General features: G+C 38.2%; 2 protein-coding genes across 2 annotated transcripts; one reads left to right on the top strand and one right to left on the bottom strand.

Moving 5' to 3' along the window:
- Window positions 1-1,379: 1,379 nt before the first annotated feature.
- Window positions 1,380-8,833, bottom strand: LOC110458692. The gene is made up of 2 exons (XM_021510554.1): window positions 8,660-8,833; window positions 1,380-2,861 (listed from the first exon to the last, which is right to left on the bottom strand). Exon 2 carries the CDS (start codon window positions 2,855-2,857, stop codon window positions 2,240-2,242), a length of 618 nt encoding a protein of 205 aa, XP_021366229.1. The 5' UTR covers window positions 2,858-2,861; window positions 8,660-8,833; the 3' UTR covers window positions 1,380-2,239.
- Window positions 8,834-9,969: 1,136 nt separating this feature from the next.
- Window positions 9,970-22,419, top strand: LOC110458687 (translin-associated factor X-interacting protein 1-like). The gene is made up of 15 exons (XM_021510546.1): window positions 9,970-10,053; window positions 10,729-10,849; window positions 11,155-11,400; window positions 11,718-11,852; window positions 12,524-12,593; window positions 13,052-13,322; window positions 13,666-13,777; window positions 14,994-15,055; window positions 15,370-15,459; window positions 16,093-16,255; window positions 16,426-16,554; window positions 16,753-16,923; window positions 17,200-17,439; window positions 17,935-18,041; window positions 20,767-22,419. The coding sequence occupies exons 1-15, from the start codon at window positions 10,007-10,009 to the stop codon at window positions 20,963-20,965; spliced, it is 2,163 nt and encodes a 720-aa protein (XP_021366221.1). The 5' UTR covers window positions 9,970-10,006; the 3' UTR covers window positions 20,966-22,419.
- Window positions 22,420-23,321: the final 902 nt, after the last annotated feature.

The raw sequence follows: 23,321 nt of genomic DNA, 5'->3' as shown, positions 1-23,321 counted from the left end.
TGTGGCACTCCACTCGTGACCAAAATTGATTCAGATGCCTTGCCATTGATCACTACTCGCTGTTCCATGTCCTGGAGGAAATCACATATCCAATTCCCGATACTGCCGTCAATCCCATATCCCTTGACCTTTTCAAGCAGCCTTCTGTGAGGAACTGTGTCAAAAGCCTTACTGAAATCTAAGTACACTACATCGACCTCATTTCCGTTGTCTAGAGATTCCGTCCAACTTTCCATAATTTCAAGCAGCTGAAGGTTACATGAACGTTTGCTCCTAAAACCNGACCTTTTCGAGCAGCCTTCTGTGAGGAACTGTGTCAAAAGCCTTTAGATTGTGCCATTACGAAATTCATTAATAACCTATATTTCCTGAAAGATTTGTGGCCACGATTTTTCATAATTCCATATAATTACGTATTTGAGACCCGTTCTCTCGGTGATGGACAAGCCTGACTGGAGACATCTAACAATATGACTTATAGGTAAAATATCAATCAGCCAATAAAGACATCAGTATTGTTCTTTTTTTTTCGAGGGAGCTAGATGTTTGTATACCTATTTGTAACTTCTAAATAACTGACAGTACACAATTTTCAGTTTGTTACACACCTATATATAGCTATGTATCTTATCTATGAATTAACAGGTAAGCTAATTATAATAACCCGGGAACTCGTACCTGTGAATGTAATGGCCAAAGGGCATTTATGACCGACCCTCCAACTAACACAGGTAGTGTGCGGTGGGTGTCATCTCACAACATTTGAAGGTATGCAGATAAGATTTTACGTCTTAGGAGGACAACGTGGACCACGCATGGACATGGATCTTTGGACCACAGCCGCTGTGACAGCGGGCCGGCCTATAGGGCGTGACCTTGACGGGCCTAGAACTTTTTGAATTCCAAGAGGGTGTGGTAAGCGGGAACCTACCACCTCGCGTCGGCCGAGACACAGACCACCGGCAGTGAAGGAAGACGTTAAACGTAACCACAGACGTGTATTATACGTCTCTGACGTAACCAACCAACCAATAGGATTGTATGTTGGCTGGCTGAGACTTGGTGTTGGTCGTAGAACAACAGGCTTAATTGCAGTTGATCACTATAATACCCTTAACATACAGTTCACAAAAATAAAGTGTTTTTTTTCAAGTTAGGAAAGAGAGTTTTTTTTGGTGCTTGAGTCTGGGATCTCTGGATTCCGATATACTTACTAAATATTGATTGTTCTAACTTGAAGATGTTGAATAAAATTATTTCAATCTTTGTTGAAGCACGGAATAAATCCGTGGTTGAACGGTGACAGGCAAGTGCAATGTCTGGGAACGGAACGGGTTTATTTTCTTTATTTGAATACACATTAATAATAATGTAACGGATGCGTGCCTACAGTTCGTTACCAAGTTCTTTCTTGGACCCAGTAATTGTTGTAACAAACAAGTGCCGACAATATATACAAAATAACGGCCGTCTTTCTGACTCAAATAACTATTACCTAATCTACACCCGGTAGATATTTTACATTAATATACCTCTAACACTAATATAGTCAAAAAGCCAACTAAAACAACTGTATCACAATATATCCGTCACCCTGTATCAACAGTAAATAGCCCCTTACTGCGACACCCGTGACTGTGTACACCCTTTACCGCGACACACCTTGACCACGTCACCCTTTACCGCGACTGCCGTTTGACCAAGTCACCCTATAGCTAGCCACTATAAAACCTATGCCTTGGTAAACCCTGTGTCTTGGTACCTGACACCCTGTATCAACAGTACGTCGCCCTGTACTGTGATACCCTGTGACTATGCACACTATACTGTAACACAATTTATTTTGACCATGTACTATAAAGGAATACAGTGGAACCCTAGCTTATGCAGCTAGGCCCAAACTTATACAGCTTGGTCACTGATTACCTTTTTAGAGTTGTTCCTTCTTCTTCGACCGCCAGAGCAAGAGAAGCTTTTCATCTGATGGAACCTCTATTTATATACCTAGCCATCCAATGAAATGCCTTCTTTCATTAGCCAATCAAAACTACTCTTACTTCCTAATTACAAAGAAATAACTAAAGCAAGTCTATACTAACGATCATTTATTGAACAATGTAATTAACAAAGAATCAACCGCTTCATTACCCACGCCTCTGATTCAATGCGTCCCGCATTCACAGTAAGTAAAAGAGCAAATGTATATTTTTGTTTTGTTTTGTAAATGTCTTTGAATCACTCAGTCGAACCATTCTTCTTCCTCAACCTTGACAACAGACTTCCCATTCTCCGTGTACGATGTCGTTGTCTTTATGGTTCTCCTGTGGTTTGAAAAGTTCACCTGGACAGCTGCATCCACAAATGTCTTTACATTGCCTAACTGTGTCCCTGTATCTCTGGTCTGTAGTCCTGGTTCACGTACACTACCTGTGACGGATTTCACAGCAATACTCGAAACACGTGCAGAATCTTGTGGAATGTTAGGTCTCTTTGGTGTATATACAGGGTTCGGACGACAGGGTTTTCTCACAGTAATCATTTCTTCCATCTTAGATGTCTTAGATGCAGGTTCTGGATCGTCCTCAGATATTTCCCCTAGGATATCTAACACATTCCCTGGATCATGTTCATCCAACGAGTCTTCTCGTACTGGGTGCTTCCTCTCCTTGTGTCTCTTCAGACAAACATTCTTCTCCGTGACAAAGTTACACTCATTACACTCAAACTTCTTCTTTTCTCTTGCATTGGTTCCGCAGATCACCAAGTGCGCTTTCCACTCTTCATCTGATGGAAGTCTCTCGCAACACAGCGGACACACCAAACCTGGCTTTCTCGGAGTTGTTTTCACTTGTGGCATCTTCCTATAACACACAAAGATTCACATCTATCTTTTTTTTTTTTTATTTTACAGTACATATTCAGTCATCCAGACTGGTCTTCTTCTGACACGGCCTTTTGTGCTATCTGGAAGATCTACAATCTCGTTCACCTCGAACTCTGATCCATTTTGTATTTGGTCAACCTCGACATCTGTACGAGTCTCACTTTCACCTTTGAGAACCTGGGATTGGCATCTGCGCATCCTGTCAACATGAATAACATGTTCTTTCTTGTTTTCATCACTAACAACCTTGTAAATGACATTTGATACTTTTTCAACTACCTTGAAAGGACCTTGCCAAAAACTCATCAGCTTTGATGACCTGCCAACCTTCTTTTGAGGGAAAAACACATAGACCAACTCCCCCGTCTCGTAACTATCCCATTTTAGTTTCAGGTCATGGTAATGTTTCTGTCTCAACATCGCCCCCTCCAAGTTTTCTCTGGCTAACCTATGAGCCGAAACCAACCTCTCTCTAAGTTCCCAAGCCCATTGACTTTGCAAAACTGGTTTAGACTCGTTAGGGAGATCATAGAACAGATCAACTGGGGTAGAAACCTCTCTCCCTAACATAAGCATGTTTGGAGTAAACCCTGTACTTTCCTGTTCTGTTGACCGGTACGCCATCATAACGTAAGGTATGTGAACATCCCAGTCATCCTGACACTCATCAACATAGGCACAAAGCATGCTTGCAAGAGTCCGATTGAATCTTTCTACCATACCGTCCGATTTCGGGTGATATGGCGTAGTTCTCGTTTTCTTGGTGCCAAGCAAAAGACACATCTCTTGAAACAGTTTGCTTTCATATTGTCGCCCCTGATCCGAGTGTATGGCGTTTGGTACACCAAAACGAACAACAACCTCTTCCACGATGAGTGCAGCAACTGTACTGGCCTCCATATTTCGCATGGCAAAAGCTTCTGTCCACTTGGAAAAGTAATCACTTACTACCAAAATATATCTGTTTCCGTCCTTTGTTTCCGGTAATGGTCCGAGTATGTCAGACGCCAATCTTTCCATGGGATATCCTGTAGGCTCTATTTGCATAGGTGCTCGTCGTTTTGCACATTCTTTCCTACATACACAATGTTTGCACCCAGCAATATACTGTCGAACATCTCTTTGCAAGCCAGGCCAGTAGAACTTCTGTCTCACACGACTCAGTGTTTTGTGCACTCCTAGATGCCCACTAGTTCTTGTGTCATGACATATGTTCAGCATGGTTCGTCTTTCCTCATATGGTACAACTATTTGACACTTTTTGTGTTTTGAAGGGTTTACCCAACGTCTGCACAGTAAACCGTTGTCAATAGTCAATTGATCCCATTGTGCAACAAGGGATTTTACCACATTGCTCAGAGGCTTTACCGAACCTGGATTTGGCTTTTTCCCGCTCTTTACCCATTCAGTTACTAATTTCAGATCGCTATCGGCCTCCTGCTTTTCTTTCAATGTACTTGTATCTTCATCTTGTTTGTCAATATTCACTTTTGGGTTACCATCCTTCTTGATCGTTCGTACAGGAAGTGGTCCCTCCCCTTGGTCACGTTCCCAATCTTCATAGAATCCACACTGGTGACAGGGAATCCTACTCATTGCGTCTGCGTTTCGGTGCAACTTCCCTGCTCTGTGCTGGATTTCTATATCATATGTTGAAATGACCTCGAGCCAACGAGCTAACTGTCCTTCTGGTTCTTTGAATCTCATTAGCCACTTGAGTGCACTATGGTCAGTTCTCACTATGCACTTATGTTTGTAGAGATATGGTCGATACTGCTTGATACAATATACCATTGCTAGTAACTCCTTCCGGGTTACGCAGTATTTCCTTTCTGACTTGGTAAGTGCTCTACTACTGTAAGATATCACGTTCTCCTTGCCATCAATACACTGGGACAAGACTCCACCAATAGCAAATTGACTCGCATCTGTGTCCAAGATGAATGGTTTGGTAAAATCAGGGTAGGCTAAGATTGGTGCTGTGATCAAACATTTCTTAAGCGTATCGAATGCAATTTGGCATCTGTCTGTCCAAGTGAAAGATGTTCCCTTCTCTGTCAGCTGGTGAAGTGGTTTTGCGATCTCGGCAAACCTGTGAATGAAACGTCTATAGTAGCTACAAAGTCCAATAAATGACCTCATATCTGTCTGCGTCACAGGCAGTGGCCATTCTTTCACTGCTTTCACCTTTTCTGGGTCTGTTGATATGCCATCTCCTGAAACAATGTAACCCAGGAATAACACTTGTTTTCTAAATAGATGACATTTCTTGGCCTTGAGTTTTAGTCCTGCCTGACGTAGTCTGTCGAACACTTTTTCCAAGTTGACTATTGCTTCATGAAACGTTTTCCCTAAAACAATGATGTCATCAATGTACACCAGGCATATTTCCCAATGAAGCTTAGCCAGCACTGTCTCCATCAGGCGTTCAAATGTCGCTGGACTGTTGCAAAGTCCAAACGGCATCACGTTGAAATGGTAAAACCCACTTCTGGTTACAAATGCAGTCTTTTGCTTATCTGCTTCGTCCATTTCAACCTGCCAGTATCCCGAAAATAAGTCCAGTGTTGAGAACCACTTTGCTCCCGACAATCTGTCCAGTGATTCATCTACCCGGGGCAATGGGTATGCGTCCTTTATCGTTACCTTGTTCAGGGCACGATAGTCCACACAGAACCTTAAACTGCCGTCTTTCTTCTGTACCAAGACTACGCCCGATGCCCACGGACTAGACGATGGTTCTATAATTCCTCTGTCTAACATACTTTGGACCTGCTGATTAACTTCCTCTGCTGCATGGTGTGGAAATCGCCTTGGGGGTTGTTTAATAGGCCTTGTATTCTGAGTGTCTATTGTATGCTTCACCATACTCGTTCTTCCCAAATCATCGTCTGATTTGGCAAACAAATCCTGTGACCTCAATAAGAGTTGCTTGACCTGCTCTGCCTGCTCTGGAGCCAAGTCCTTTCTAACTTCATTGTAGAGTTGCACAAGATGTTCTGGTAAATCTTGATATTTAAAACAGCATGTATCATCAACCACGTCCTGGTCAAGTACTCTCTCAGCTGGACTGATTTGTCCAATGTGTGTAGCACGATACACTTTCACAGCATGATCCGATGGATTGAGTAAGCGTACAGGAACAGTCTTCTGTGCCTTGACAACGGCCCGAGCTACCAGAGCCTTTCCTGTCTTCGTAAACTTCTCACAAGACTCCATGATACAGGCTTCACCACGAAGTTGTTCATTGTCAGGAACTTGCACTATTCCCTCACAAATTATCTCTGATCTTGGCGCTATACTGAGCGTCTCCTTCATACTGACTCGGTAGCATCCCAAATTACCTTGCCATGATAATGAACTGTCATTCCGACCAATTCTCATCTTTCCTTGCGCACAATCAATAATGCTTTTGCTTTCTTTCAGGAAGTCTAAGCCTATGATTCCATCTAGCTGCATGTCAACCACAACCGCTGTACACTCACAACTGTAATAGTCTATAGTTATGCGAAAACTTCCTTTCCCTACTACTGCCAAGGGTAGGTCATTGGCTCCAAGTATATCCCGCGTCATTGGTTGAAGATCTAGCCGGTTCCGGTCATTGATAGCTTTGTATGTTTGCTTTGATACTAATGACACAGTAGCACCTGTGTCTATCAGGAATTTTGCCTGAACTCCATTGATATCCAAGTGTACAAAAAGTCCTGCCTCTGCACCTTTACATCCTTGTACACATTTCAAGTGACTGGCGTTTGATGTTTTATCTGTCGTGTCCTTTGCTATCATTGCCAAATACTTGGGACATTTCCTTTTCATGTGACCCTCTTCCTTACAGAAGTAACACTGTATACTGTAGCGTCCTTTCTGTGCATCATATGGTTGCTTGTTTTGGTCCTTTTTACTATTTCCCTGTGTATCTCTCTTCGTTGCTTTTAAATCATGCATTTCTTCTTCAAGTTTCTTAATAGACTTTTGTAGGGACCCAAGCATGGTTGTCAGATTCTCCATAGCCTTATTCCCTTGACTGGTATCGTGATAAACGTTCTCACCAGAGGCAGACCTAACATACTTCTTTTCGTCCCTTCTGTCCCTTTCCACCTTACAGAACGACTCTATCTCAACTGCTAATCCAACAGCCTCGTTCAAAGTCTTTGGTCTTGACTGCTTAATTCTCAGTCTCATATCGAAATCTGGTAAAGCGTCAATGAAGTGATCCTTAGCCATCATCTCTGCAACATCTCTCGTTACTGTAGGGTACGCCAGATATGTCAATCGTTTGATTCCTTCGCCTAATTCAGGAATTGTCTCTGATGGGCCTAATCTCTTTTCCTTTAGCATTGAGCGATACAACTCCGTTTGGTTTGTCGGAGCAAACCGCGCCTCCAGTGCTGCTGTCAATAGTGTATATTGACCTGGCTCGTCCTTTGACATATTCCCTAGCACTGTCTGTGCATGTCCCCTCAATGATGCAGCAAGATATAACCCTTTTTGTGACTCGGTCCAACGATTGATTTTACTGCATGCCTCAAAATGTGCCTGATAATCCAGCCAGGACCCTGTCCCATCATATGTTGCCGGTTTCATATAATTAGACATTGGCTTCTGCATCGTAGCTAAAGCTTCATCATACATCCCCTGATCCTGGTAATTTGATTTCTTTTGCCGCACAGTAACACGTTCATCGTTGAAATCATGTCCTTCTATCATGGGAATATCATGTGTCACCCTCCTCGGACTATAGCAAGTCTCTCCGTAGTTCTGATCCCTCTCATGTACAATATCCCTGTTTCTTTCACTGCGTCTCTGAGACATACGTCCAATTTCATCAGGAGTACGGGTGTGCATGGGAGTATCATCAAACCTTACTGATGGACGCCGGTCTGTAACATCTCCCCTAGTATCTTTATGACCAACAATATCACTAGAACGCCGTGTAGTTCCTAAACCAGAGTCCCTAGGTCTATCACCTTCTACCTGTTTAACGATACTGGACAAAGGGGTTGATTGTGATTTGAGCCTAATACTATTTTCCCTTAACGTTGCTATTTTCTCCTCCAAATCACTTATCTCGCTGTCCAAGTCATTCATTGTGAACAACTGATCCTATTATTTCAAAGAATGTAAAATTAAACTACCAACACACTATAATGCCTTTATAGATAAATATATAAAACTATCACAACAGTGACTGGATCCCACTACGCTGCCACCAAAATTAATGTAACGGATGCGTGCCTACAGTTCGTTACCAAGTTCTTTCTTGGACCCAGTAATTGTTGTAACAAACAAGTGCCGACAATATATACAAAATAACGGCCGTCTTTCTGACTCAAATAACTATTACCTAATCTACACCCGGTAGATATTTTACATTAATATACCTCTAACACTAATATAGTCAAAAAGCCAACTAAAACAACTGTATCACAATATATCCGTCACCCTGTATCAACAGTAAATAGCCCCTTACTGCGACACCCGTGACTGTGTACACCCTTTACCGCGACACACCTTGACCACGTCACCCTTTACCGCGACTGCCGTTTGACCAAGTCACCCTATAGCTAGCCACTATAAAACCTATGCCTTGGTAAACCCTGTGTCTTGGTACCTGACACCCTGTATCAACAGTACGTCGCCCTGTACTGTGATACCCTGTGACTATGCACACTATACTGTAACACAATTTATTTTGACCATGTACTATAAAGGAATACAGTGGAACCCTAGCTTATGCAGCTAGGCCCAAACTTATACAGCTTGGTCACTGATTACCTTTTTAGAGTTGTTCCTTCTTCTTCGACCGCCAGAGCAAGAGAAGCTTTTCATCTGATGGAACCTCTATTTATATACCTAGCCATCCAATGAAATGCCTTCTTTCATTAGCCAATCAAAACTACTCTTACTTCCTAATTACAAAGAAATAACTAAAGCAAGTCTATACTAACGATCATTTATTGAACAATGTAATTAACAAAGAATCAACCGCTTCAATAAGATAAAAAAAATAGTAGTATATTCGCCAGCTTTCTACAAAGGGACTTACATGTATGTCAGTGATTTTAAGCAAAAACAAATTACTGAATTGAGGAGAGAGCCGATGTAGATTTAATGTGTTTCATGATTGCATCCAAGAAATTATCCGTGAAAGTGACACTTTAAATGACATCCGACTGAACATCACTCGTGGTACGTGTACACATGTCGCACACCTTTAACATACATGTGTAGACATATACCTGTTCTCCCTATCCGGGTATCGACTCACCTGTAATCAGTTAGACTGGCTACCCAGCCCCTAAGTTTTTATGAAGAATTTCTCAACTGCATTTTTACTACTATAGCTTATCTCACCCTAGTTTAGAACTTAAGAATCAGGCATCCAAGTGCTCAAAAGTATTAGAGTTCTTTTTTTTTCTAAATAATTAATCTAATTCCGTGACTATCTATATGATATTCTAGAATCGGGGGCCAGTCGATATGCAAAATTCGAATATAAAAAAAGCACGTCCCTTAATATTCCATGTAAAATTATGATGAAAAGATCTATTGTGAGTGTAATATAACTAAATTAACCCTACTAGTGAGGAGTAGTGATGTTTTGTTTAACAAAAACAAAGTTTCTCTAGTTATTTGTAACTGGGTAACCTATTGATTGAATTAACTTATGTTGTATCCTTTTACGCAATTTAATTCACTTTCCGTTATCTTTTTAAATATTTTACCTGAACGTTTTCATTTCACATAGTCGAGCTTATCTAGTTCATATTTAAGCTGTCTTTTACAGAAACGACAAATGGCGATCGTTTTAGATAAAATTTCTTACGAAAACTGAAATTCAAGTTGAAGTCAATTCATATTTGGTTCACTTGGGGCACTATTGTTCGTTAAATTACTTGAAGAAAGTAACATCTATTTATATTATTTTACAACATCCAAATACTGTAAAACGCATCGAATTTCTTAAAATTGTTGCCTCATATTCTTAATATTTTAAATTGTTGTATGCTATTTGTTTATTGCTAATAATTTTCTCAAAAATATGTCTTGTTTTGAATTACGACTAACGGAAATTAGAACTTGATTATTGTTGTCGTAGTAACGCCTCCATTTTAGTCCAATATGGAGGGGAAAATGGCAATGGTTCGCACTCTACCGCCGCTTGCGGGGTAAGCTTTCAAAAAATGAGTGTAACAACAATGGTGTGTCATAACTGAGTTTCCACTTTACCAATACGTGATCAAATACTTGCGATCGTGCGACATTTTGTTCGAAAAACTGTACAATTCTAATTGTCAAACTGTTCTATGTCCCACTCGATCATATGATTTACCTGCACGTTTAGTCGATACTGTACTATGCTATAAAATATAGCGAGCCCTTGTCATGATCTTACACAGAATGTGTATTATTTAATCTTCAATTGCATGTCGTCATCAGTGATAATGTAGGAACGGATTTGCAAAGATACAGCACGGCAAATTTTGTAACATCATTCAATAAACACACAAGTCTCAAACATCATACATACAATGTATAATTCAATGTATCATTGCTGAGTAAAGCATTTGATATAGCTGAATCCAGACTAATACAATCTAAGCTGTTACAATCAATATATCTATCAGGTGATAGTACTCAAAATTGGTGAAGGCGAGTTTGTTATCGGCTGCACCACCTGACCAACCATGTTATGAGGACACATTTATCTAATCACTTTACATTGGTGACATAACTAAGAACAGTAAAAGAACGGCTTCTGACATTATTGTAGTTTAGTTTGTACACTTGCTTTTTATGTTCATGATTATTTTTTGAAATTGTAAATGATTTCTGTTTTAAAGGAGAGGAGGGCCTATTGGACCTATGTCCCCTCGGATGGGTCCTAAATTTGATGGATTAACGGGACCAAGTTACAAACTGGACAACAAGACATATCCCCTGCCAAACCCAAAAGCATTAAAGGTACCATGATATCCATTGTTATTATGAATTACAGCTGCATGTCATTCTGATTTTAAAACATGTGAAACTTCTTAAGGTTGTTCAATATCTTGAAAGATAAACATAATATCAAATATTGTTTGGCATTGCATGTTGCTGATGTTATTAGATACAAAATTTACCACCGTCTCTCATTGTCATAGAGGTAGTTAATATACATGTATATACTGTGCACATTCCAGTCTTTCAAATATTACACTCATATTACAAAGAAACAGCACATTTCATGTTAATCAAAGATCAATCTGTGATTGTTTACATTGTAGCCGTATGCTGATACTATAGCTGGCGCAATAGATACATGGCCGGCTCATGCTAGTGGACACAACGTGCCACGTACAACACTAGTGCTCACAAAGAACAAAAATCTGGTGTTATATGATGAGGATTTAATGGGAAAACCGCAGATTATTCCAAAACCACGCTTCCTTGAACAGCTAGAGGGCTACCTGAAAACAGAACTTAAGGCTCTTGGAGTTACCCAAGTCCTGCCTAATGACCTTAGACTGCAGGTAACATTTTTGGGACCATTTTATTTATGAAATGGAAAATTATATTTTCACTTTAATAACAAAACATGGTTTGTAGTTATTTTATATATATTGAGTCCTGATGGATATTGTTTATTTTCCATACAGGGGTGGTAGAATATGAAATTCTTGGTTTGCTCAGCTGACAAGTGGAAAAAAGGCATTTATTAAGGAAAATCCTATGTATAGTTGCAATATTATTGTATCATATTGATAACTAGAAATGCTCTCAAGGCCATCATTTTTTTTTTTTTTTTACATTATCTGTATTGTATGGATAACACTATTTATCCCGACAGGCCCACAGAGAAGTGTTTGAGTACCTGATAGAAGATTTTAAGACCTACAAACCACTGCTGTCCTCCATAAAGAATGAGTACGAGATGATGCTGGCCTTTCAACGACAGCAGATCCGAGAGCTGGACCCTCTCAAAGTAAGTATACTGAGGATGTACCTTTACAAAATTACACCACACACTAAGGTCTAATTCTGTGATGATACAGATTTATAAACACCGTATAGTGACAAATTAGCAGGGTTTCACACTAACAATGGTCGTCCAGTCTGAGACTAGTAAATTTCAGCAAAGACTAGTGAATCACCTTACTAAACAAAGGACTTAATTTGATAGATTATATAAAATGAGAATATTCCTTTTGAAAAAATATTGTTTAAAATACAGATACTGTTTATTACCAGGTACATGATAATTATCAACATTTTCCTTACACTTCACCATATCTTTATTGCTGTAGTTTTTTATGTCCCCTTCAGTCAATTACTTTGGACATTTTGTGCAGGAGATTTTTCCTTAAGGAAATCTTGGTCTATTGGGATAGTTATTTTTGATGTAGGACCAATAAATAGTCCTGTTGACTACCAAGCAAAAGTAGTTAGTGTCTAATCCTGACTTAGTACAGAATACTTCAAACCATTTATACCTAAATCCAAGTTTACTTCATGCTGTTCTTAGTTGGTGAAGTGAAATGAGATTTTCAAGTTTGATTTTATGAGTTACAGTTGTTGTGTCACATGGTGTGTCACATGATGACATTATGACACCATGAGTATGGTAACCAAAGCATTTCAATTTTTTTATTTCAGCAAATGTTGGTGACGGTGTCGGAGCAGTGTGACCAGAAAATAATGGCCATTAGGGAGGAGGAGAAACAAGGTATGGCTGCGACTTCAGCTCATTAACAAATCGTTTAAATCAGTCAAACATCAATGATATGTCCTCCCAGATCAGTGTGTGTGTGACACAGCAGAACTGTGAATAGATTAAGTCAAACCTGCTCAGGTGACCAACTGTACTAAATGACCACCTGTCTTCAGTGACCATATTTTTACTGGTCCCCTGTGCAGTCACTTTAGACAGGTTTCACTGTAAAATGATTGATGCCATTGATCACTGTAGATTGATATCAAATTACATTTGACACCCACACATCATGATAATTCCAAATTTAACATTACTTTATGGCAATACATTTCTGACAATTTTGTCTGATATAACTTTCAGCAAGGAATTAACATGATTGTTGGTATACACTGGAGACCACCATGTTGTTGTTAATTGTGTAAATAACTTTAAAATGTTATAGTATAGCTATTTGTACATCATCATTCCAGAGATCAGAGATCTGAAGATGGAGAACAGACGCCTGATGGATGTGATACAACTGATGAACAACAAGCAGAAGGACCTGATGACACAGGTCGCCAAGCTACAGGAAGATCTGGCCACCGAGTACCATCGGTACCGCGACGAGTGTGACGCACGCAAACAATTGGTGTCGGACATCAACGACCTGCGCTACCAACAGGATGACTACATGATGTCGAAACAGTCGGCTTCAGACGAGGCACAGGACGACCCCATGACACTCAAAATAGCTCTCAAGTAAGTCACCGAAGTTGTTGAACCATGTTAACCTGAGAAAAATGTGAATACTTCTTCAATTTATAGCAAGATATGTGATTGACAACAGTTCCAGGGTTTAACTGTGATAAGACCAGGGTTTAACTGTGATAAGTATGAATGAGCAATACAAATGTATGGGGTTATGTCTCTGACAGCTGTTTAGACAAAGAAGTGATTATTACTGAAAAAAATGTCAGTAACTTTATTATTAATAATTGTAAAATGTCAGTGTTGCTGCATGTTACAAGTGTCAACCTTTAACTTTTATCTGTGAGATTAAATCATCAAATTCTAAGTGTAAAGCATTCTTATTTCTGTTCAGGAAAGCCCGGGAGGATGAGAAAGCCGCCACAGAGCGACTCAACAACATGGTGGCCAATTACGGTGATGTCATACCCAGGAGGGACTTCGAACTCATAGAAGCTAAATACAATGTAAGATTTTGTATTCAAATGTTGTGCAATCTTATCTGAAATATCAGTTTCTGAAACAATCCACACAGATTGGTGTAAAGTTGTTTCAAGTTTAAATATGCTTAAATTATTATACCCCCACAGCGAAACGTTGGTATGGGAGGTACACTGGAATCAGTTGTTCATCTGTCTGTCCAATCATAGAAAATGTTTCTGTTCTTCTGATTCAAAACTACAAGACTTGTTCTGCAGTTCATCAGGTAGTTGTACTTCAACTAATTTTGACAGATTTATTGTCCTTTTCTGTACTTATTCATTTTCACTATTTGCCAGGAAAACTCCTAAACTCATAGTCCAATATTGATGCAACTTAAAACTATTCAATGTCAGTTAAATGAAATTTCCCATGCACATGTAAGAACAATACATAAATTATTAAGACCTTTAATTTCTTTTTGGTCTTTCTTTGAAAACTACAGGTATACATCTGACACTATCTTTTATAGGGCTGTCAGTGTCACAATATATTGGAAAGCAGGTATATCACAATACATGGGTATATTGTATTGTACCACAATACAGAGATGAAATATCACAATATTTTTTTAAAAGCTTATTTTTATGTAGCTATCTCATTCTGCTTAGTGTTTTAATTTTGCAAATTACTACAAATTCTAACAGATATATATATATGCCAATAAGCATAAAATAGACTTTTAATAGTGGGGGGAATTAGTTCAAATTTTGTAACGATGGGTGGTTTGACAAAAATCTTAAATCTATGTGATCCATATCATATATGATTAAGTTTGATAACATTCTGACAACAACTTATTATAAAATCGAGCACATCTTTCCTATGACAATATATCGGGATACGTATCACAATATATTCATTCTGTATTGCAATATATCGTGATACACTCTTTGCGTATTGTGACACCCCTTATCTTTTGGGACATTCATGCTTTTCTTCTAATCTAAGTACACCATGTCCAGAATACTGCCCATAAAACCTTTAACAGACTTTTATGAAACTTGCTACACATTGTTATTACTTAATATAATTATATATTGTAACTGAGTTCATGTCTTGAAGGTTGAATTTGTTTTCAAATTGATGTGTGTCTTTTAATTAATGTTATATATTTAGAATACATTTTAAAGCTCTAAGAAAAGCTACCACACAATGGTGAATTTTACACTGGGACTTAATGAGACATTCCTTTATTCGTAGCAACTCCAGGAACTCTACACCACAGCCCAGGATGATTTCCTCAAACTACAGAAGGAGCATGAGTAAGTTTCATATCAGTGTTCAGGAGGCCTCACCTTAAATTCACGTCTTGTCAAATATGCAAAATATTACTCACTTAAATATATGGTACGTATGTATCTCTGTCTAAATAAAACTTACAAAAAAACCCAACCCATCATAATTTCTAATCATATTTTAAATTAAAAAACTGCTACAAAGTTTCATATTGAAAACAAATATACTGATATAGTGTGAAGCCTTAAGATGTATTTTCACATAATTGAAATATTACTGGACATTTTCCTGCAATATTTTTGGTGATATCGGGACTGATGAGAGATGTGTTGTGTTGCAGTGCCTTGTTGGATGTCAACAAGACCGTGACGAAGCAGAGAGATGAGTACTACATGGAGTGTGAGACACTGAAGCGCAGCTCCACCCCCAGGTATTTATACACTCTATCGTGGGTAAATCGTATCTCGATATGGTTGCAGTGTATCCCTCTGATGAGTTGGTATAGTATGGGTAAAAATCTGTCTACATTTCAGGTAAAATCTTTCTATTTAAGATAGTATGGTACATGGTACATATTGAATTACATAGAGTATATAGCAGGAAAAACGGTGCATCAAGATAACATGATAATAACCGAAAAGTGACATTAAGCGACGTGATATTGAGTGAAATGTACTGTACCTCTAAGTTAGTATGGTATGGGGATCAGTTCTCAAAATAGCATGGGTTAATTTCATCCTCTGTCTTGGTAAATCCCAACTGAGTAAGTTTGAGACAGGATAAATCCTTCTGAATCAGTGTGTTATGGGTGATCTGTCTTGAGCCAGTGCAGTAAGGTAATGAGTAGCTGGCAATAAAATTGCTGTAAAGCAGATCTAGACTAGACACTGATTCTTGATAAATTGTTTAGTAGTACAATGTACCTTTGTACAATGACTTGATTGCAATTACAGGTATGTTGTTATTTAATATTATGGTATTGCAGACAATCTGATAACTAAGATAAGGAGACCAAGTAAAGTGTTCTTGTTTTCATACCTATACATGCCGGCACATTTTGTAGACCTGACTGGGACAAGTGTGCTGACCACGTCCAGGGCGGGATGGCCAGGTGGCAGGAGTTGTCCAAGGGCAAGAGGAGCAACGAATTGGTCGATGTCCTTATCGCTGAGATCGCGGCGGGAGGAGCCGGGGATTTGGGAGGAGCTGAATACTTTGATGGCCAGGTAGGTCAACCTTTACAAATCAGGCATCAGTTTCGGCCATCACACTATCGGTACATTTGATACAACTTTATAAAATAAAAACATATTTATACATGAAGTCAAGTCAAATATAGCCAGTCAACAGAACTTACGATTTACGGCTAGACTGATAACTCTCTTGTCCTTTGTAGGGTACTGGTCCAACTGTGCCGAAGTACCTGCAAGTGGAAGGCCCTGTCCGCAACCGACGACTTGGCAAGCGGGACTGTTCGATGCTCATCAGAGACATCTGGAGGGAAAAGGTGGCACATGATGCAGAGGTAAGTTCCCAGATGTTATACTTGTTAAATTTGCAACATTATAAAGCACAGTATGTAAATTACATAAAGTTGTACATTTGTTCAATTGTAAGGGAAAAATAGTGGTTGCCATCTTACAGAATAGGGAATACTGATCATTTTCAGTCATGAGTTATTACGTTTTGTGTTGTGATCAAGCGTATTGCGATGTACTTACAGAGAACTGATGGAAAGCGAGAGGCCATGAGTGAATTCATGGACCTGTATCTCGAGCGCAGATTCCCTATGCCTCAGATGAAGATTGAATGGGGATACAACCTCCAGGATGCTTGTGAGAGATATGCACATGATGAACTCATTGGCCTTTTCTGGGGAGTCCTCACCTACAACGTGAGTCTTAAACACTATGTTATCTTAATTGTATCCCTAAGAAATGTGATTAGAATTGTATAACTGTATTTTATTTGTAAATCATAACATTACAAAGCTTTTAAGCTTATCACATTCCTGAACAATGCAGAGATGCCTCTACAAGAAATGTAAGGATCTGCTGACAGTTTTGTACAAAGTGTGTGATTTATTTCATAGAGATGAGATGACTGTATCAGAAGCAAACAATGATCACCTGACACGAGTTGACCAATCATGTTGCTTGTAACATTTCAGATTGATGAGGAGATATACCATGACCAAATGAACAAGGTAGAACAACTGTTGAACCACCTGACCAATGCAGACATGGAGAAGGGCAACCAGGAGAAGGTCAGTAAGGATGAGCTGCGCCAGGGCCTGCGGGCCACCTTCCCCGGCATGGAGGACGAGACACTTATGGTCGCCATGAAGGCAGCAGACGTGGAACTAGACTCCAAGGAAGAGGACATTGAATACAAGGAACTCTTTAAGGAGGTAAGGATGTTAAGCATTGATCAGGGAAGTAGAAATGTATAGGACTGATCAGGGTGATGAAGATCTAAGTATGTAATGACTGATCTTAAAACATTTTGCAAAAGTGATATGTAAATACCAAACAGTCTCTGAACATTCTGTTACCATAGAACTGATGTCTAAATGTATTGAGTTAATGCAAGAAAGATGTCTAAAATTAATTATTTTTTTGTGGAAGGAAAATTATAGGAAAAACCGCACTCAAGTTAAAAAAATAGGTGCTGAATTGAAAAAACTTGAAAATTAAGTTTTGATTTATTTTTGTAAAACAATCGTGGTTTATCAGAATCTGTTCTGGTCTATTCAATCTGAAATTTGAAGTTATTGTCTATGGCTATCATTAGTTATTTTCCCACACCGCTGGTCAGTGTGATAAGTCCTTAAGTATTCAACTGTCTAAGGTTCGAAGATATCTACTGTTTATGTCACTTAACTTCAATGTTTGTTTCCCCACAGGATGATGAAGGTAGGACTGGACCATTCCTGGAGGAAGTCATGAAGTTCATCAAACAAGAACGACTCACATATGTCGAGGATATTAAACAACAGCTAGCAGGCATCAAGTAAGTGCTCTGTAAAAATAACCTGCTAGAAATATACAGCTGATGTAGAAATAAATAACAGCTAGCAGGCATCAAGTAGGTCCTCTGTAGAAATAAGTAGCTAGAAATATATCATGAAGTTCATCAAACAAGAACGACTCACATATGTCGATGATATTAAACAACAGCTAGCAGGCATCAAGTAATGTTTCTGTAGAAATAAGCTGCTAGAAATATACAGTTGATGTAGAAAAAAGCAACAGCTAGCAGGCAGCAAGTAAGTCTTCTGTAGAAATAAGTAGCTAAAACTATACAGCTGATGTAGAAATAAATAACAGCTAGCAGGCATCAAGTAGGTCCTCTGTAGAAATAAGTAGCTAGAAATATACAGCTGATGCAGAAATAAACAACAGCTAGCAGGCATCAAATAAGTCTTCTGTAGAAATAATTAGCTAGAAATATACAGCTGATGTAGAAATAAACAGCAGCTAGCAGGCATCAAGTAAGTCTTCTGTAGGAATAAGTAGCTAGAAATATATAGCTGATGTGGAAATAAACAACAGCTAGCAGGCATCAAATAAGTCTTCTGTAGAAATAATTAGCTAGAAATATACAGCTGATGTAGAAATAAACAGCAGCTAGCAGGCATCAAGTAAGTCTTCTGTAGACATAAGTAGCTAGAAATATACAGCTGATGCAGAAATAAACAACAGCTAGCAGGCATCAAATAAGTCTTCTGTAGAAATAATTAGCTAGAAATATATAGCTGATGTAGAAATAAGCAACAGCTAGCAGGCATCAAGTAAGTCTTTTGTAGAAATAAGTAGCTAGAAATATACAGCTGCTGTAGAAATAAACAACAGCTAGCAGGCCTCAAGTAAGTCTTCTGTAGAAATAAGTCGCTAGAAATATACAGCTGATGTAGAAAAAAACAACAGCTAGCAGGCATCAAGTAATGTTTCTGTAGAAATAAGCTGCTAGAAATATACAGCTGATGAAGAAAAAAGCAACAGCTAGCAGTCATCAAGTAAGTCTTCTGTAGAAATAAGCTGCTAGAAATATACAGCCGATGTAGAAAAAAGCAACAGCTAGCAGGCAGCAAGTAAGTCTTCTGTAGAAATAAGTAGCAAAAAATATACAGCTGATGTAGAAATAAACAGCAGCTAGCAGGCATCAAGTAAGTCTTCTGTAGAAATAAGAAGCTAGAAATATACAGCTGATGTAGAAATAAATAACAGCTAGCAGGCATCAAGTAAGTCCTCTGTAGAAATAAGCTGCTAGAAATATACAGCTGACGAAGAAAAAAGCAACAGCTAGCAGGCATCAAGTAAGTCTTCTGTAGAAATAAGCTGCTAGAAATATACAGCCGATGTAGAAAAAAGCAACAGCTAGCAGGCATCAAGTAAGTCTTCTGTAGAAATAAGTAGCTAGAATTATACAGCTGATGTAGAAATAAACAACAGATAGCAGGCATCAAGTAAGTCTTCGGAAGAAATAAGTAGCTAGAAATATACAGCTAATGTAGAAATAAACAACAGCTAGCAGGCCTCAAGTAAGTCTTCTGTAGAAATAAGTCGCTAGAAATATACAGCTGATGTAGAAAAAAACAACAGCTAGCAGGCATCAAGTAAGTGCTCTGTAAAAATAATCTGCTAGAAATATACAGCTGATGTAGAAATAAATAACAGCTAGCAGGCATCAAGTAAGTCCTCTGTAGAAATAAGTAGCTAGAAATATACAGCTGATGCAGAAATAAACAACAGCTAGCAGGCATCAAGGAAGTGCTCTGTAAAAATAAGCTGCTAGAAATATACAGCTGACGAAGAAAAAAGCAACAGCTAGCAGGCATCAAGTAAGCCTTCTGTAGAAATAAGTAGCTAAAACTATACAGCTGATGTAGAAATAAACAACAGATAGCAGGCATCAAGTAAGTCTTCTGTAGGAATAAGTAGCTAGAAATATATAGCTGATGTGGAAATAAACAACAGCTAGCAGGCATCAAATAAGTCTTCTGTAGAAATAATTAGCTAGAAATATATAGCTGATGTAGAAATAAACAACAGCTAGCAGGCCTCAAGTAAGTCTTCTGTAGAAATAAGTCGCTAGAAATATACAGCTGATGTAGAAAAAACCAACAGCTAGCAGGCATCAAGTAAGTCTTCTGTAGACATAAGTAGCTAGAAATATACAGCTGATGCAGAAATAAACAACAGCTAGCAGGCATCAAATAAGTCTTCTGTAGAAATAATTAGCTAGAAATATATAGCTGATGTAGAAATAAACAACAGATAGCAGGCATCAAGTAAGTCTTCTGTAGAAATAAGTAGCTAGAAATATACAGCTGTTATGATATATATATATATGTATAAACAACACATACAAATAAAGAGGTGTTACAGAAATAACAGCTCATGGACATCAACTAAGTCCACTGTAGAAATAAACAGCTGTTGAAGAAATAAACCAAAGCTAGACAACATCGTATAAGTCTACTGCAGAAATTCAGTAGAGCTTCTAAGTTGTATGTTTTTTTGAAAGACTGTATATATTTTTCACATAATGCTTTAGTCTTGGTTCTTTTTGATTAAGCTAAGGTGTTGGCAGTCAGTTAATGGAAAAACTCAGCTGTAATAGGCATAATGGCAACCTTTCATAAAGCCCAACATAATGGCTACATGTACGTGTGATTTCAAATTAAAAATTGTAAATAAACTGATGTTGAAATATCCTGATTCCATTCTGACAGTAATGTGACTGTGGACGACCTGAAGAGAGCACTAAGTCTGGCCGACCCTGAAATAGACAATACCCTCATGGACAAATATCTGGCATGGGCATTTGACACAACTGCAGAAAAATTCAATGAAGTCGAACCACTTGAACAGTCAAAACTTGTGGAAAGACTACGGAATGGTTGTTTGCACAGAGCTGGTAAAAAGATGTGATTCACGTTTGGATGGTATAGCTGTGTCTAGGAGCTGGCCATACCTGTCCACCTTGGTCTAAGCTTGTTTCTGTACTAAGTTCATTTATGGAATTTTCCTGAGAAGAAAAAAAGTGCTGTCAAGGTGCAAAATTAGAACAAAAGAAATAGTTTTAAAACAATTGCAAACATTGTATAAGGACATTTAAGGAGGAGAATTGAAATTGAAGTGTGTAATCATAATTATAGATCATCCTGTCGATGGGCTAAAATGTTTTGCCCGATGAAATAGGTTTGAAATATACAGAGCAGAAATTTTAACAAGAACACTTTTTATTGCCTTGAAAAATCACAAAAGTATATGGCAAAATATAACAATCTACTGCAAACTTCATTTTTGCCAAAAACATCTTTGCACAAATTTACCAAAAGATGAACTATGTGAAATAAATATTTTTGAAAGTTTATTTGTTCTTCAAAACATTTGGAACAGTAAAACTATGATTAAAAACTTAATTTTTATATTCATCCAATGTGTGAAACTAGAGAATTTCTTAGTACATTTACTCAGGTTTTATATTGCAACACCATGTAATTGATGCTAATCATCTGCCAGGATAGAATAACAAATCCTCTCACAATTAGGTGTACATGTTGATCTGTTTCTGTGATAATGTATTCTCCTCATGTGCAATCGTGTCTTCATCTGTCCATGTAGGTTACACATTCCTGTGACCTGTTAATTTGTCACTCTCCTTTGACTTTAATATCTTAAAATTTAAAATATAATGATTGCATACCTGGGCAATGTAAGTCAATTAACCATACAATATATTAGAAAATACATTCAAAAGACAACTAGCAGCCCTGCTTGTTACATGTTCATTAAATTTAGGTATAAATTAAAAAAAAAAAACTGAATCTTGCTTGGATGGTTAGGGCTCTCTTTTATATTGCTATGAATTCCCCTTCAAGAGTTATCTCCCTTTTAATGTGAATACTCTGTATATTAAAAACTATTCAGAGATGACAAAATGTTAAGTATTGTTGTTAGTGTCATCTTGTCAAAATCTGTTTGATTCAGTCGATAAATGTGGCCATGTCAAAGTTTATAATTCTGCCAACATTTTTTTTTCTTTTTGAATAATGTATATTTTTTTGTCAAACGACCATACCACGTTACTTTTTATGCACCCTGCCCATACTGTCTGTGATAACTGTACATAGCTGTATGAATATCTCATATTCAGCATTATTGTACATATATATATATCTGCACCTGTATACAATGTACACTATATATAAACTATTGTACTATTATTGTATGCCAGTGTGTTACATTAAGGACTATACAGTGAGCTTCACTGTTGTATGAAAGCGAGTGAGTGTGATATATGAGGGAGGACTGATGTTTCTTTGTATTGTCATCAAAGAAAAATTATCCTGCTGAAATAAAATGTTTACAATTGATCATACCACTGTGGCTCAAGTTATACTTGTTCCCAACACATTACACAGTTGATCCTCTTTCTATGCTTGACATTGTCCATTATCTAAACATGTTTTACTTTAACCCTTTCACCACTGTAGACCATAATGGACTCATCTGTATCAATGCATGGTAGAGTCTACTAAAGTTGCATAGGGGTGAAAGGGTTAATTATTTCAATTTCTAATGATAAATATTGGACCCTTTTTGGTGAAACTTGGCATAATGTATCCAGGTATACAATACTTATATAATGCCCCTGAAGGACCTAAACAGTTTTAGATTAAAATAAGCAAAGGGTCAAGAAATAAACTTTCACAAAAGCAGCAAATCGCTGCTAAAGAATTGCACAGCAATAATGTACCCTACTGAAGTACATTGTAATTTAAACATATCAAAGAAGATTTCTATCGGATAAAAACACTAAGTGGTTCAAAAATTGTTGTTCTGACAAGTTCAAGAATGAGGTAACACAATCCCATACAGTGACTTTGACCTTGGTAGAAGGTTAGACTGGTATGGTGTCTAGTGATGGAACATCTGTATAGTCTTTTCTTGCATACTTTCGCCGAGATATCCGCAATTCTGGCGGTGCTGGAAAATTCTATCCGACCCAAAGGTCTGGATTGCTTACACGCGCAGGCTGACGGGGAAATTATAGTAACCTTTTGGGGTCATTTTATGACGTTTTGGGGTCAGTCAGGGTCATTGACAATTGCCATCCGTGCTGCATATGCAAATGAGAAATGTGCGGACAGTTTACAACTCTACTAGAAAAGCAGCTGTTTTTACCGGTTTTAGGTAAAAAGCAAGAAATAGAATCCATCCCTGATGTGTAGTATGGATAAGGTTATTCAAACTCAAGGGATAAAAAATTGAGCAAAAGACC

Source organism: Mizuhopecten yessoensis, unplaced genomic scaffold (genome assembly GCF_002113885.1).
Source record: "Mizuhopecten yessoensis strain PY_sf001 unplaced genomic scaffold, ASM211388v2 scaffold9687, whole genome shotgun sequence".
NCBI classification, from domain to species: Eukaryota; Metazoa; Mollusca; class Bivalvia; order Pectinida; family Pectinidae; genus Mizuhopecten; species Mizuhopecten yessoensis.
The sequence above is the reverse complement of the archived record's forward strand: the minus strand, read 5'-3'. Positions and strand labels throughout refer to the sequence as shown.